This window comes from Vombatus ursinus, unplaced genomic scaffold (assembly GCF_900497805.2).
Source record: "Vombatus ursinus unplaced genomic scaffold, bare-nosed wombat genome assembly UNPS02014852.1, whole genome shotgun sequence".
Lineage (NCBI taxonomy): Eukaryota > Metazoa > Chordata > Mammalia > Diprotodontia > Vombatidae > Vombatus > Vombatus ursinus.
The window spans coordinates 6,059,523-6,076,536 of record NW_020954630.1 but is presented as its reverse complement, the minus strand read 5'-3'; the positions used below and the strand labels follow the sequence as shown (position 1 = coordinate 6,076,536).

The 17,014-nt window shown below is 35.4% G+C and overlaps 1 protein-coding gene across 3 annotated transcripts in view; it reads left to right on the top strand.

Annotated features, from left to right (window-relative positions):
- The window catches only part of PAXIP1 (PAX interacting protein 1), an 88,706-nt gene that overhangs the window by 46,419 nt on the left and 25,273 nt on the right, over positions 1 to 17,014 (top strand). For all 3 annotated transcript variants that reach the window (XR_003567211.1, XM_027840994.1, XM_027840995.1), the window contains 7 exons: positions 6,657 to 7,404; positions 7,924 to 8,018; positions 10,092 to 10,187; positions 11,221 to 11,358; positions 12,459 to 12,580; positions 13,831 to 14,015; positions 16,377 to 16,420. Coding sequence is in view for 2 of the 3 variants with exons in the window: in XM_027840994.1 (XP_027696795.1) it covers positions 6,657 to 7,404; positions 7,924 to 8,018; positions 10,092 to 10,187; positions 11,221 to 11,358; positions 12,459 to 12,580; positions 13,831 to 14,015; positions 16,377 to 16,420 (1,428 nt within the window). In the remaining variant the exon portion in view is untranslated. The remainder of the gene's footprint in view (positions 1 to 6,656; positions 7,405 to 7,923; positions 8,019 to 10,091; positions 10,188 to 11,220; positions 11,359 to 12,458; positions 12,581 to 13,830; positions 14,016 to 16,376; positions 16,421 to 17,014) is intronic.

Genomic DNA, 17,014 nt, shown 5'->3' with positions numbered 1-17,014 from the left:
GTGTAATACAACAAATCTTTTTATTAACTATATCTAATACGTACACAGCACCATGAACTGGGAAAGATAAAACCTTTAAAACATCAACATCATTAGCTACAGTACTTAATACTATGTGATAAATGCAATATAGAGTTAGAAAACAGAAGTGTTATATGGGATCTGAGGAGGAAAATTCTGTCCAAAACTGAAGAGTGAAGGAAGTTCAATCCAAAGCTTCGTGGGACATTTGAATTAAGTTTCGAAGAACAGGTAGAAATTCAAAAAGCAAGGGGAAAGGAGGGGAGGGTATTTCAGGAATAGCCTGGATAAAAACTTTATAAGGGTGGGATGGTTCAGTGGCTAAAAGTTGTTTAGTTTGTTTGGAGCATAGTTTGTGGAAGGGAAATAATACACAGTTGCAAAGATAGACTGATGTTGTTGGGCTGTGGAAGACCTTTAATTCTTGAATGCCAGAGGAATTTGAAATGGAAATGATTGGTTAAAAAGCATTTTATTAAGCCTTTGGGGCATTCTGTTAGGTTTTGGGGATATAAAGACAAAAGCTTATATTCTTTTGGGGGAGACCACATGTGAATAAATAAGTGTATAAAATATGTACACAATAATATACAAATATGCATTTATACAGGTAAATATATATAAGTATAAGATATGCAAAGCAAATACAAGGTGAGTTTTTGTTTTTGTTTTTGCTGGAAGGGCACAAATAGAGGGAATAAAAAAAGCATCTAAAATATGGAGCTTGAGCAGTTTTTTGAAGGAAACAAGGGATTTTGAGAATTAGAGGAGTGGTGATAATGAATTCGAGGGATTCAGGGCAGCCGTTGCAAAGGTATGGAGATAGGAGATGGAGTATCATGGGGGACAAATATCAGGAAGATCAGTTTAGCTGAATTAAAATGTGGAAAAAAGTATAAGGTATAACAAACCTAGAAAGATAGGTTGAGGCCAGGTTGTAAAGCTCTTAAAAAGCCAAACAAGAGGGGATTATATTGCATTGTAAAGTCAGTAGGGAGCCATTGGAGTTTGAATATGGAAATGGCACAATCAAATTTTCACTTTTAAGAAAATCACTTTGGCAGCTATGTAGAGGGAGAGAAACTTGAATCAGAGACTTGGGTATCTAGGCTATTCAACTGGTGAGAAATAATGAAGGCCTGAATTAGGATAGTAGCCATGTGAGTAGAGAGAAGGGGCTAGATAAAAGAAATGTTCTGAAGGTGGAAATTAGAAGATTTGACAACTGATTAGTTGTATGTGGTAAGAGGAAGTGGTAAGTCATGGATTATGTCAAGATTGTGAACCTGGGTGATTGGAAGACTGGTAGTGCCCTCAACAGAAATAGGGAAATAGGGAAGAAGAGGGATGGTTTTAGAGAAAAGATACTTTGTTTTAGGTATGATGCATTTGAACTGCCTTTGGGACAAGTTCAAAATGGGAAAAGAGGGCCCAGGATAGAGCCTATGGATGTGGAAAATGAACCAGTAAAGGAGACCAAGAAAGGGAGTGGTCAGAGAAGTAGATGAGAATAAGGGAGAACAGTATCATTTTGAAAATCCAGAGGCTCTTACTATGTTGTAGGCACTCTGTTACTTTTATTTAAATTATTTTTTACTAGAGAACATCATGAGAGATTACCTTAAACTTGCTATTTTCACCAGTTTCATTTGAGGTAGGAGATCAGAAGCCAGACTATCAAAGGTTTAGAAGTGAATGAAAAGAGAGGAAGTGGAGTCAATAGGTTTGTGAAAGGGAAGAGAGATATAGATTAGCTTGAGGTAAATGGTAGCATGTAGTAAGGGCAAAGAACACTGAATTCAAAGTCAGAGGACCCTCTTTAAATCATTTCTCTTGTACTTATTACCTGTTTTGACCTTTGGTCAAGGCTTTATTGGCCTTGGTTTCCTCATCTATAAAATCGGGATGGTTGAACTAGCTGAGATACCTGTGAAACCACTATGAAGGAGACATTAAAGTGGCATTTGTCATTCAGACAGATGGTAATGTGGGATTATACAAATCTGGTCATTTCTTTCCTTTATGCAAAAAACCCTTCCATGATAACCAAGTAAATGATTGTTTCTTAAGTAAAATTGAAATTCCTTAGCCTGCACTGATATTTCCTTTCCACAGTAACTTTTCCTTCCCTTGGACCTCACATAGTTGTTGACTTTTTATCTTCTTGTAGGTACCATGTCTAACTTGTATTAAAATAATTTTTTACCAGATTGTGCACTCTTTAGGGAACTACACTAAACTTTCTATTTTCCCCAGTACCTTCTTCACAATATCTAATACATATTAGTTAGCATTGGATTGAAGGAAAGGAAAAAAAATCAGCTGGTAGAGAATGGAGTCAAAAGTAATTATAAGTTTTCATGTCTGTAGGAGTTGAGAATAGCAGTGATCTTATGGTCTTAAGTGGAATTGTTGGCTAGGAGATAAAGTTATGAAAAAAAGAATTAGATATATTCAGTGTGTGAACTTTTAAAGCCCTACACAACCTAGCTCCAGTCTCTCTTTCCGTTGTCATTGGACATACTCCCTGTCCCAAACTCTGCATTCTAGCCAAACTGGTCTTCACACTGTTCCTCACAAAGAGTACTCCCATCTACTGTCTCCCTGCTCCCTGTCATCCCTGGAATGCACCTCCTCTTTCCTTCTTCCCTAAAAGTCCTTTTCCGTTAAGATAAAGCTCAGGCACCATCTTTTTGTAAGAAGCCTTTTCTGATCCCCCCCAACTATTAATGCCTTTATTTCCTCCCAAATTGCCTTGTATTTAACAATTTTGTATTTATTAACTTATGTAATAGGAACTACTTGATTGATATTTATACTGTATATGTTTCGTATGTACTTATTGTCTTACCTCATTAGAATGTAACCTTATTATGAGTAGGGATTGCTTCATTCTTGTACTTATATCCCTAGTAACTAGCATAGTGCCTGGCACCTACTAGGCACTTAATACATGTTTATTGACTGACAATCTCCATTTTACAGATGAGGAAACTGAGGCTGTGAGAAGTTAAGTGTTTTGCCCAGGGTCATACAGCTAGTTAATGTTTTGAGGTCAGATCAGAAATCAGGTCTTCCTGACTCCAGGTCCAGCAGCAGTCTATCCAGTCTGCCACCCAGCTGCTTTTGTATATGATATTGCCAGAAGTATTCTGAAAGGCACTACTAAAAGTTACAAAGCCCTGAGTGAGAAATGGAAGGCCCTTTTTTCAGTGGAAGTCAAATGTTATTTGGAATTAAAAGGAAGAATTGGGATATAAGGAGTTGATTTAGAAAATGGCATTTGAGAATGGATTTATATTTCTGAACAGAAGATTAAAATATGAAAATGATAGACTCTCGGCTAGGGATAGAGTTCACCTAGTGATGAGTCAGCAATAATGGCTGAAGTCTTACAAATTTAGTCAAAAAGACTGAAAAGGGAGGTGAAAGGAAGAAACTGTTAAGCTTATGTAATATAGAGCCAGGGGTTCTTAACCTGGAGTCCATGAATTTGGACATCTTTATTTTAATATAATTGGTTTTCTTTGTAATCTCATATATTATATTTCATGCATTTAAAACACTGTGAGAACGGGTCCTAAGACGTCACTAGATTGACAAAGGGATCCATGGCAAAAAAAAAAAAAAAGGTTAAGAAATTCTGCTGTAAAGAATAGTTACAACATAGAAAGACTAACAGTGGAGATGCCAATAATTAATAGGAGATAAAGTCACAGAAGAGAGGCCAGTAATGTCCATGACTTCATATGTCTATACACAGAGTGTGGGTTACTAATGAGGAGAACTAGAGATCCTGAAGTAGGGAACCAAGTTTAAAGAAGATTTTTTTGTTTAATAGGGCAAGCTGGATAGACAAGGAAACTTGGATTTTTAAAAAATATATACAGAAGTTAGGTATAAGTTATGACATTTAAAGTCATTTGACAGGATGAATGTTAATTGTAAAAGAAGAGTGGTTCTGTAAAATTATTGTCAGTACCCATAAAGTTCAGAATGGGGTGAGGCTTGTCGAGAAATACTAGGCACGGATGATGGGTTTTTAAAAGGTAGGTCAGGGATGGGAGAGGCAGAGAAGAAATAGGAACCTTGCTTCAGCATAGAGGAGAAGAACTACTGAGTCCTTGTTTTGCTGTTTTATCTGCTAGGGAGAAAGATCTTTGAACTGGAGACAAAAGAACAACATGACTAGTAGGGAACTGAAACTCAAGGTTTCATAAAAATAATAGCAAAAATGAGAGTACCTATTTGCCTTGATGAACTCATATCATCAGGCCGAGATGAGTAAAACTCTGTGGTGCTAAAAGAGTAGGTGAATGTGATTTCTGAAAGATCATAGAGATTGGGAGAAGTTCCAGTAGATCAAATTGGGGCAAATGTCTCAAATTTTTAAAAATGGGTACAGTGGAGTCTGTAAAATATAGACCAGTGACCTTGATTTTAATACATTTTAAATATCCACTAGGAATCAAAAAGGGTGATTATAGAACATCTAGAAGAAAAATCAGTGATCACAAAGGGCCAGCATGGCTTCACCAAAATAGGTTATATCAGATTTACCTCATTAGCAGACAGGAGAATTTTATAGATAAGTTTACATTGATTTCAGTAAAGCATTTTATGAAGTTTTTCCTACTTTTCTTGTAGTGGAGGTGGAGAGATGTGTTGAGGGTAGCTTAGTGGCACAGTGGTGAAAATACTGGACTAGAAGACAGCTTCTCTATGTCACTTCATAGCTGTATGACCCCGTGCCTCAGCTTCCTCAACTGTAAAATGGAGGTAATAATAATAGCACCTACCTCACAGGGTTGTTGTGAGGATCAAATGGGATAATATATGTAAAATGCTTTGCAAACCTGAAAGTACTATATAAATGCTAGTTATTAGCCTGTTGTGCAGTTGTTGGATTTGGTAACAGGTTAAGTGGCCAAACCCAAAAGTGCAGTCATTAATGAGCAGATTTCGGCCTGAAGTAATATCTGTAGCAAGGAGGAGTATGAATTTAATTTCTCTGGACCTTAATTACCTCTTCTGTAAAATAATTTGAGCAGACGAGGTGACCTGTATAGTTCTTTTTAATTCTTTCTAAATCTTCGACTTTAATGGTGACTTGGATAAAGATGTAGGTGGCATATTGATCAGTTTTTTGGATGACACAAAGCTGGGGGGATGTCGTAGCTAGCAAGTTTAATTGATAGAATCCAAAAAGTCCAGAAAGGCTAGAAAATTGGATTAAATCTTATAAGATGAAAATTAATAAGGATAAATGTAGAGTTTTACACTGAAGTTCAAAATATCAACTTCATCAGTACAAGTTGGGAAGCATGGCTAGAGAGTTCATCTGCAGAAGATGGAGGTTTTAGTGTACTACAAGTACAGTGTGAAGCAACAATGAAAATAACTGCTCCAAAGAGGTAATGTGATCTTAAGTTGCATTGAGAGCCACAGTATCTGGAATAAAGGAGGTGATAATCCAGCTGCATTCTATCCAGGTCAAACCACATCTAATGTGTTGTTCATATTTAATAATGTTTGAAATTTCAGAAGAATGTACATTAAAAATTAAAATATATGTTAAAGATCTTGCCTATCATACTGTGCAATTAAAAAGCAAATATGTTGTAATGATCTAAAATGTCACTGAATGATAGCAAAATCTCTTTGCTTTTCAGTAGAATGTAAGCTTGAGGGCAGGAGCTCGTTTCTGTTTTTTTTCTTTGTGCACATAGGAGGTAATAATAATGGTTTTGTATCAGAACCAACTGCTATAACCACAGCTGACCATTGAGGCTTGGTTTCTGTTGTAATCTAGTTGTTGTGCATGTGTCATCTACTGAAACTTTAGAGAGGAAGAGGTGAGCTGGAGGTACAATCCATGAAAAAAATGAGAAGTGACTCTTTCTTTCTAGAGTTTCAGTAGCTGGCTGCATTGTTGTCCCTCTCTGAGTGGTATGCTCTGTCCTCTCTCCAGTCATCTTTATTTTATTGGACCTTTCTGTGCTAGATTGGTCCAGATTCAACGTAGGAATACAGTAAGTTTCAAGGATGGCTTCTCTGTGGTGTTGGCATTAAAATATTGGACTAGTGCTTACTACTTCTTAAGACTCTTTACTCCCTGGGACTTAATTCAGAATTTTGTTGGGGAGGAGCACCCATCAAAATAACTAGACGGGAGACATTTCATGGAGAGATGACCTATAGTGGGCCTCAGGGTAGCATTCATACCACCTACTTCTCCCAGTCCTCTGGGAAAGGTCTTAGAGTGATCATGTTCTCCTATATTCAAAATCTTTTCTGTTGTTCAAGACACACCAATCATGAACTCATTTTCATTAACATTCATTTTCATTTCCTTTTTATGATCCATTATCTTTAAGTTGTTTAATCATATAGTTTCAAACATTGATGATCCTCGAGTGTCAGTGTCTATTTACTAAATCAGTTACTTAACAATACAAATTACAGTTTAGGGGTAATGTGTTTTGAAGTTTTTTAGAATTGTTCGTGTTTCCCGTATTGTTGATATCTGAAAGTCTTGTAAAATTATTCTGTTTTCTTTCAAGTAACTTATTAGCTAAGTGTGGAAATATCTTGTATATTGGATAATGACATTTCATTAAATCTTTGTTTTCTAGATCTTACAGTCTCTTTCAGCACCTACAAAAAATTTAGAACAGCAGGTAAATCATAGCCAACAGGGACATGCAAATGCCGTGTTCTTTAGTCAAGTGAAACTAACTCCAGAGGCACATTTGTTACAACAGCAGCATCAGACGCAGCAGCAGCAGCAGCAGCAGCAGCAGCAGCACCATCCGATTTTACATCTTCAACCTCAGCAGCTGATGCAACTTCAGCAGCAGCAACAACCACCGCAGATTTCCCAACAGCCTTACCCTCAGCAACAGCCTCATCAGTTTTCACAGCCACAGCAACAAGTCCATCAGCAGCATCAGTTTCCGCAGCAACAGCTGCCGTTTCCACAGCAGCAGTTACATCCTCAACAGCAGCTTCATCGCCCTCAGCAACAGCTACAGCAGTTCCAGCAACAGCATGCTCTTCAGCAACAGCTCCATCAGCTGCAACAGCAGCAGCTGCAACAGCAACAGTTAGCACAGCTCCAACAGCAGAACCTGCAACAGCAGCAGCAGCAGCAGCAGCAGCAGTTACAGCAGCAGCAGTTACAACGTCTGCACCAACATCAGCAGCAACAGCAAATGCAAAATCAAACAGCACAACATTTGAGTCAAACATCACAGGCCCTTCCATCTCAGCAAACACAGCAGCAGCAGCAGCAGCAGCAGCAGCAGCAGCAGCAGCAGCAGCAGCAGCAGCAGCAGCTGTCACAGCATCATCCGCTCTTTGGACATGATCCAGCAGTGGAAAGTTAGCAATCTTTTTTTTCCTCCTAAAAGTATTGCTTTTTTAAAAGTGTGAAATGCTTGATTATTTGAGGGTGGGGATTATATCATCATTATCATTCAAAATGGAAAATGTGAATCTCTTAATATAAAGAATCTGCCATCTCTGGAGGAATTGTCTACTGCTTTAGGGTTTAAGACCTTTACTTCAGTATTTAAATTATTAAAGCTCATAAAACTATACACATACATATATGTTACCATTTTTTATAATCCATCCTATAATATGACCACTAGCTTTAATTTACAGTGGGTAGTAATAAATAATGTTGATTTAGCTATCTTTAATTCAGATTGCTGTCTCAGTAAATTGAGCTGGAAATTTTCTTGCAAAAGTTTTCAAATCTTTTACAAAAATTTCTCTGGCCCCAAAGATAACCTCCAAACTTTCAGATTTTACTTGGTAAGATATATTTCCCATATCTCTTTATTAAAAGTTAGTGGATTGTATTATATTTTGTTTTTCTGTGCAATTCTTTTTCAGTTCCAGAAGAATGTTTCTTATTGGGATGTGTATTTGCAATTGCTGATTATCCAGAACAGATGTCTGATAAACAACTGTTGGCAACCTGGAAAAGGGTAAGACTTGTCCCAAAGAAATAATTCTTATTAAATATTTATTTATTAGATATTTCTTATTAAAGTTTTTTTCTGGTGGATCTGTATTTAATAACTAATAAGTAGTTTTTAGCTAGCACTTTAAGATTTACAAATCACTTAACATAAATTATTTCATTTGATCTGCGTGGAAAGTAGGTATTAAGTTTATCTCCATTTTACAGATAAGGGAACTGAGGCTGAGAAAGGATTCGTGTCTGAGGCTCTTGAGCTGAAACCTTCTTGACTTAGTCCAGTGCTTTATCCACTATGCCATCTAGACTAACTTGTGTGTGTATGTTGTAATTTACATAAATAACTTGTAAATTAAACAATGTGACTTAGTGGTTAGAGGGCTAACTACGGAAGCAAGAAGGATCTGGTTTGGAATCCTGATACCAGCATTAGCTCTCTGGCTATAGGTAGGTCACTTCTCCTCTCTGAACCTGAGTTTCCTCATTTGTAAAATGGAGGTAATAATAAAAATCTTAATAACAAGGCTCAAATCAGATTATTATTTGTAAAGCACTTTGTACACCTTCAAGAGCAATATAAGATTATAATTTTTTTATTATAAATGTTTATTTTAAAAGGAGAAAGATATAGGGGTTATATAAATGAATAAAGATGGGAAGTAAACTAAAATGAAGTATAGAGTTTTCTTAAATTATTAGAATAAAAATTTAAATGTCATAGAACAGTAGTTTGCAAAGTATTATTAATTAAGATTGGCCTTAATTTCTTTTTGCTGTTATTGTAGTTAATGGAAAAATCTCATAATAGTAGACTGTTCACTCATAAAACATGGTTATTTTTATGTGACTTTTTGTAGCTATGATGAGAAACCAAGCAGTGATTATCACTTTGACAATACACTATTTTCTTTTTTTTTTTTCATTTTTTTTTTCTTTTGCTTTTTGGTGAGGCAGTCAGGGTTAAGTGACTTGTCCAGCGTCTCAAAGCTAGTGTCAAGTGTCTGGGCTCTGATTTGAACTCAGGTCCTCTTGACTCCAAGGCCAGAGCTCTATCCACTGCGCCACCTCGTTGCCCCTAAATTATTTTTTTGAGGCAGTAGGAGTTAAGTGACTTGCTTTGGGTTACACAACTAATAAGTGTCCAAGGCTGGATTTGAACTCATGTCCATCGGACTCTGGTGCAGTGCTCTATTTTTTATTTAGCTATGAGCGTTAAAAATTATACTTATTCATTTTACTTTAGTAGAAGTAAAAAAAAAAATAGGGGGCAGCGAGGTGGCACAGTAGATAGAGCACTGGCCATGTAGTCAGGAAGACCTGAGTTCAAATCCAGCCTCGGACACTCAACACTTACTAGCTGTGTGACCTTGGGCAAGTCACTTAACCCTATTGCCTAGCCAAAAAAACAAAACAACAACAACAACAAAAACAAAAACAAAAAGTAAAAAAATCTGATTTGGAATATGACTTTTGCATTATATCCATTTCTAAGCATAATACTTCGAGTATTCCAGTTGGGTAATTGAATTCTGATTGTTTAAGGCTTAATTGGAAAGCTTTTTGTTTGAAACTTTGGAAATCCAAAATCTATTCACTTTACTACTTTAGCAAATAAGAGTATCCTGAACCTGATTGGATTTTTCTGTGGTGATTGTAGATCAAGTAGTGGATGCCTCAGAGCTCTCTCATTGTTGAAAATCAGTTCCCGCTGTGCAGTATTGTAGATAGATAGAAGATGTAAGAAATAGGGCTGAATTTGTATTGAACTCAGGATCTCCTCTGTAAGATAATTTGTTTGTCTAATGAAATAAATGTTTTGTTTTTGTATATTTTCTTGTTTTGCTTTTTTCCCTTGAAGTATTGATGTCCCTATCATTCCCCTCCTCACAATCTAAGTCAAATTTATAATTAATTTAGTTTTTGTTTTATTGTAGTTTAGAACCATCCTGTAACTTTTCATGTTTTGCAGAAATTTGTCATGTAACTACGAAGTGATATTCTTACACTAAATTAATTGACTGATATTTATAATTGGTTAGACTAATAAAAGATGTAAATTGGGGTTTTCTTGGGTGACCAGATAATACAAGCACATGGTGGCTCTGTGGATCCCACATTTACAAGCAGATGTACACATCTTCTTTGTGAAAGTCAAGTCAGTAGTATGTATGCACAGGTAAGTAAATAAAATAAAAGCTGATAATGAAAAATGTCTGATGCCATAGTTTTATTGGCATGATATCTGGTTTTGGTAAATTTTCATCATTTTTGGGAAAGGATCTTAATTACATTCAGAAGAAAAAAACTTCTGTTTAATAATGAATTTCTGTAGGTACCTAAAGTTGCTCCTGTGGTATACTGTTGGTGAGGGAGAAAGGAAGGAGAAATTCCAGGTAATCTTTTAGCTATGATGGGAATGAATCCCTATTACTTGCTGAAGCATCACAGAATTCCGGCTGATTGACTAAATGGTGGGTGGGAATAGGCACTTTTTATTGCTTGAAAGAATGTGTGTGGAGAGGTAAGTGTGGATCCTTGCTCTTTCAGGGACTTTAGAGTTCCATAGGGACCTAAGTTTTGGTTCAGAATATGTACCATTCATACTAGTTATTGTTTCTTCTTAGTTTTATTTGCCTACCTAATGAGCCTTCAGCTATGTAATTTCATTGTCTTAAAGGAAGCATGCCCAATGTATATCTATTTAACAAAAGTCCTTGCAAATTCTGCGTCTTCCCATGTAACAGCCAAGAAAGTCTGAATTTGTAGAAATATTCGAGGTTTTTTTCTTGATAATTTTTTGAAGATTGTTGAGCAGATTTTTTGTGAGGGAGGGGTTAAACTCAGGTGTGGCAGTATGTTTATCTTACTAGAGAATAGTGAAATATTGTAGTGTTAATTTAGTTGAAATAGTCACAGTCATTGTCTTACTAAATGAATGAAAAAAATCTCTTGACCTTTTCTTAGTTTAATTGTAGCTTCTTATAAGTTTTGAAAAGTAAAATCTTGTCAAATGCACCTAAATTATCCAACTACATTGTTGAACCAGATACATTTAAAAACTAGTGTTTTAGTCCTTTAGGTCCTTAGCAAGTCCCATTGCATTTCTTTGGTTATGGCCTTCCAAATAAAGGTGATAGTTATACAGCATATAAAATAATGTAGATAGTGGTTAGTCCTTCAGTAAAAATCTAAAATTTTATATTTGACAGGCGGTGAGAGAAAGAAAAAGATGTGTCACTGCACATTGGTTAAATACAGTCTTAAAAAAGAAGAAAATGATACCACCTCATCGAGCCCTTCATTTTCCAGTGGCATTCCCACCAGGAGGAAAGCCATGTTCTCAACATGTAAGAGAAAATTTCACGTTACATGTATATAGGTCTTTTTAAATAATCTACTATACCTCTACAAAAATTCTGTTCCAGTTTACTATTCCTATTCTGCACTCTCTTGGGCCATGGTAACGTATGAAACCATTGATTACATTTTGGAGGGAGTACTTACATAGATAAATTGATTGATTTTTTTTTTTAATTATTGAGTTAAGTGCAGCAAAGTTGGCTATATCTCCTATTTACTTTTGGTATCTCTTGTATTATTACTGACATACATAGTTTTCTTTTTAATAGTAACAGTAGCTGGCGTTTATGTAGTACGTAAAGGTTTGCAAAGCACTTTATATATATTATCTCATTATACTATTATGACTATATCTATTTTAGGTGAGGCTGTTTATTAGACGGAGGTTAAATGATTTGCTTAGCGTTACACAGCAGGATTTGAAATCAGGCCTTCCTGATTCCCAAGTTTAGTATTCTATCCACTGTGCCACCTTCTTTTAGATTTCTTTGTGTCATCTTTAGAACATGGATTCCATCTACTCTTGTCCATACTTAGTAAAGACTTTTTGATTGATTCTCTGAAAGCTTTCACTTCAGGTTTTTAGATTGTTGATGTCCAAATACACCAGTTGATTGCTCCAAAGAAGGCATCGTTTTTAGGGATACTTGCTATCTCATGATTAAATAGCCATTTCCTCATTCTCTTTAAAAATTCAACTTCTAATATGTAGGGTTAGAAAAATATTTTCATTATACTCATTGATTTCTCTTTTTATACTGTATACATTACTTTGACCATTACTGCAAATCAGAATTCTTAAACATAATATTTACTTGTACTGATTAGCATATATGTTGTTAGTCCAGTTAGAATGGGGAAGCTTCTTGAAGGCAGGTAATATAATTCCTTTTTCTTTGTATCCCAAGCACCCGGTATAGTGCCTGGTACACAGTAAGCATTTAACAAATGTTTGCTGATTTATTGGTTGATTGATAATACTGAAATGTTTTTATAATATGTCCCCACATTCTGTGTGTCCCTGGAACTTAAAAGATATAGTAGTACTTTGGGGTTTTGTTGTAATGCTTTTTACTTTTTTCAACAGATTATTTCAGTGACTGGATTTGTTGATGGTGACAGAGATGACCTAAAATTAATGGCTTACTTGGCAGGTGCCAAATATACAGGTTATTTGTGCCGTAGCAATACAGTACTCATATGTAAAGAGTAAGTGACTTCATGGAATTATTTTCAGTCTGAGTCTTACCAGAAAACTATGTACATTCTTTATACAGTATATATTTCACAATTCTGTTTTTCCTGCTATAATGAAGTTCTTTCTGTTAAGGATACCATTATGCTTCTAGTTAGCCAGGTTCACAAACTCAGTCTTTCTGGATTCTTGTTCACTCTGAGCCCACATGTCCAGTCAGCTGACGTCTTGGCAGTTGTACATCCACATCTCCTCACATCAGTTTCTTTCTCTCTATCATCAGGTCCTCATCATTATTGTAGTAGCTTCCTAATTGGTCTCATTCCAGTCCATTATCCATACAACTGCTGAAATGATTTTCCTTAATTACAGGTCCAGACATTTCACTCTCCTCCTTAGAAAACTCCAGTGGCTTTCTCTTGCCCCTAGGATCACATATAAACACCTCTGTTTACCTTTTAAAGCCCATCACAGCCTGGCTCCAACCTATATTTTCTGCCCCATCATACATCACTTTACTTTGTGCCCTTGACATTCTAGCCATTCTGTCTTGATTGAGGCTCACAGGTATTCCGTTTCTCATCTCACACTTTTATACAGGATGTTCCCTGGGTTTGGAATCTACTACTTCCACATCTCCACCTCTTAGATTTCTTAGACAGTCAGCTCATAGCTACATTAAGCCTTTTGTTGATCATCCCAGTAGTTAGCACCTTCCCCCTAAAAAGTTGCCTTTCATATCTGTTTTGTAAGCTTAGTCACACACATACACACACACTCACAAAGTCTTCCTGATGGAATTTGAAAGCAGTGAAATTTCATTTTTATCTTTGCAACCCCAGTTTCTAGCTGTAATGCCTGACACATAGAAGTTGCTTAACAAATGCTTGTTTATTGATTGATTTGAACAGAAATCCAAGTGCAAAAATAATTCTTTTAAAAAATAAATAAATAGTAAAAATGCTCACGGTAATGGTTGTAGACATAGCTATTAAAGGTGGATTGCAGTTAAATACATAATAGAAAATGAAGTAAAAGTAGGACTGCAGGAAATTAAATTGGTGTTCTATTTCAGTATGAATTTTATAATGTGGATTGACTATTCTGTTACTAAATTACTGTTTTAATTTTAACATGATTTGTTTAATATTTTCATCAATGTTAAAAAGGAAAAGAATTCTCTTGTAACAGATATGAGACCTATGAATTGTTTTGATAAAAACTTAAAGTATTTGATAAGTTAATTTTCTCCCCATATATGAAGGCCAAGTGGTTTAAAATATGAAAAGGCCAAAGAGTGGAGGATACCATGCGTGAATGCCCAGTGGCTTTGCGACATATTGCTTGGGAACTTTGAGGCCTTGCGACAGGTGCAGTGCAGCCGCTACACAGTGTTCAACCTGCAGGATCCATTTGCTCCTACTCAGCATTTAGTTTTAAATCTTTTGGGTAAGTAAAATTTCAAATACTTCAAATTATAATTCAAAGAATTAAAACTAGAATTATTGAGAACAAATACTTGGATAACAGCCCAGCAGTGAAAACTGATTATACTTCTCTTCATCTTCACATCGCTAAGGCTTTTTCTAATTTTCATCCCATAATTAGCTGAAAGCTCCTTAACTTTGAAATCTTATTCATATTAACCAGTAAACTTGGCTTTTTGAGCTTTTTGTTTCTCCTTACAGAGTTCCTGTGCTTCATTATTTTTTCTCTTTGAGTTTGAAAGACTCATAGAAGTTATCTTGTCCAGCTTTCCGCTTAGTGCAATAATTTTTTCTCCAACCTCCATGAAAAATTGCTTTCTAACCTCTGCCTAAATACTTTCAGCAGTGATGAGTTAGCTATTTGAGAGGGCTCTCCATTTTTAGATAGCTCAATAGGTAGATTCTTTATGTTGATCCAACATCTGTCTCCCTGTAATTTCTACTATTTGTCCTAATTATGCCCTTTGAAACTACACAGAATAAACCTATTCCTATTTTTACTTAGTTTTTAACTCACATTTTCAGTGTTACTTATTACAGCTCTGTGAGGTAGATAGTGTAAGTATTATCGTCATTATTTTACAAATGAGGAACTAAGGCCCGTAGGTTAAGTGACTTGCTCAGGATCACATAGCTATTAAGTGTTAGCCCTATGGACTCAGATTATTTGACTCCTTTTGAAATCATTCCCATTCCCACCACACCAACTAAGGTGACACTTGTTTCATGAAACTGCCTGCCTAAATGAAATAATGTCTACTTTTGTTATAACTCCCATAGTACTTAGTACATATTATATTATAATTTGTATACTGATTTTTTGTTTGCATACTTTATCTTCCCTATTTATAAGTTTCTTTAGGACACAGACTATCTCATCTGTGCTGATTCACCTTTATAACTTCCCTTAGTGCTTAGCACAATGTCTTACATAGAGTATACACTTAAATGTTGAATGAATAAGTGGATCCTTGTTATCTGTCCCACACTATTCACTCATATTGGATTTAGAATCCTTAGGTCTTTTGTGTTGATTACTTTTGTTAGGTCAGGTCTGTGATCGACATAAGCAGTTGACCTTTGAATCTAGTAATAGCACCTTTTTTAATATAATGGTTTATAGTTTACAAAAGCACTTTCCCATATATTATCTCTTTGTTGTAAATATTGCACTTGATATTTTATAGGAGTGCATGTAATCTTGCTAGTGCCAACTCATTTATAGCCTTTTAATCTTTTTTTTAACTCTTGATGGTCATCCAACCTGTTAGTTGTGCAGTGTTATCTAATCTGTAAATTTAATGTGATGGTAATAGCCTACTTTTATATAGGACCTTTTAGTTGCAAATTACTTTTTATGTCTTCTTCCAAGCTGTTAAAATGTATTGAATAAGACAAGATTAAGTACAGAGGCCAGCAGCATTCTACTAGGATTTTAGAGGAAGTAAATCAGTATAAGAAAACAGTCCACTGCCAAGTTGTACTATCTTCTCCTCCAAGATAGTATAGAGGTTCACTTTTAAAGTTCTTCCTTCTCTGTTAGTACAGTCATATTACCCCTAATGTAGATAGTGACAAAAAATGGTTTTCAGATTGGAAAATTCTGTATGCTGAGATCATTGGTTTAGCTGTTGGTTCAGATCTGACCCACATAGGTTGCCTGATATGACAAAGGGCTTTCAGGCTTCTTTCTATAAATGATTAGAATACCTTCACGTTTTCCAGAAGGACAGGGATGGATTAACAGTAGAAACTATTCTTTTGCTGTATCCCTTAATGAGTACTGTTTCTGGAAGCCTCAGAACAATAATTTTTTAGCCCCTTGAAGACCTTCCCAGTAGGGAAACTTGCCTAGGCTTTCTGTTTAGAAATAGTCTGACCCTGTACTTAAATGGTGTTTTGCCTACTTCTGGTAAATGGTGAAAATACATTCCCTGGATGTGTTTATACTGAGCTTATTTCCAGTTGTTGCTAAAATTCAGCATGAGTGGGTTTCGTAAAAAATAAATGCAGTATAATGTGTTTTTCTTTATGTACAAAAAGACTTGCCCCCAAATTATGTTTTGAGTAGTGGTAATTTGGAAAAACATCCTGCTCATTTTTAGTGGCATACATTTAGAAATAGCTGACCCAGGGGTTAAGATGTAGGTAGTAGCTTTAAAAATAAAGTTTACTGACTAGCATGGAGGCCATCACAGACTCATTCGCGTTAGATTGTAACTAAGTGACCTGACCATAGAGAGAACATGAATGTACTACATGTTTATATGAAGGCTTTTTAAAAATAATGATCTAATTGTAAAATCTTGTATTTCTCTCTTAGATGCATGGAGGGTTCCATTAAAGGTATCAGCAGAGCTGCTAATGGTATGTTGTTAATAACCTCACTTTGTTTTCCATCATTTTAATAATTTATTGAATATTCTAAGTTGTAGATTCATGGAATAAATTAAAATAGATTAAATGATAGCAAATATATTATACATAATATGGTAGCTTAGGTAGAACAAAAGTTATTTCTAGCAGCTGTTTCTGTGCGTCAGTATATACTATGTTTTAATCATTGCTAATTAAATATTGGGTTTAAAAATAACTTTTGCATTTCTCTATCATAATTATTTAACTTTAGGATTAGCACTATGGATTTTTTTTTTTTGCATGTTTTCCTGTAGGATCTTGGATTAGACAGCTCAAGCCTGTACTATGGGATGGTGTATAAATCTTTCTTATCTCATATATCTATCTATCTATCTATCTATATATACATACACACACACACATATATACACACACATATATAGCTTTCATTTTCCTTTTATTTACTGTTTTATTTTTCATCAGTTACGTGTAAAAACAATTTTTAACATTTGTTTTTAAAACTTTTGAGTTCCAGATTCTCTTCCTTCTCCCCTCTTCCAGCTTATATTTTCATTGCCGAATTCAGAGTTTACATTCGTTGAC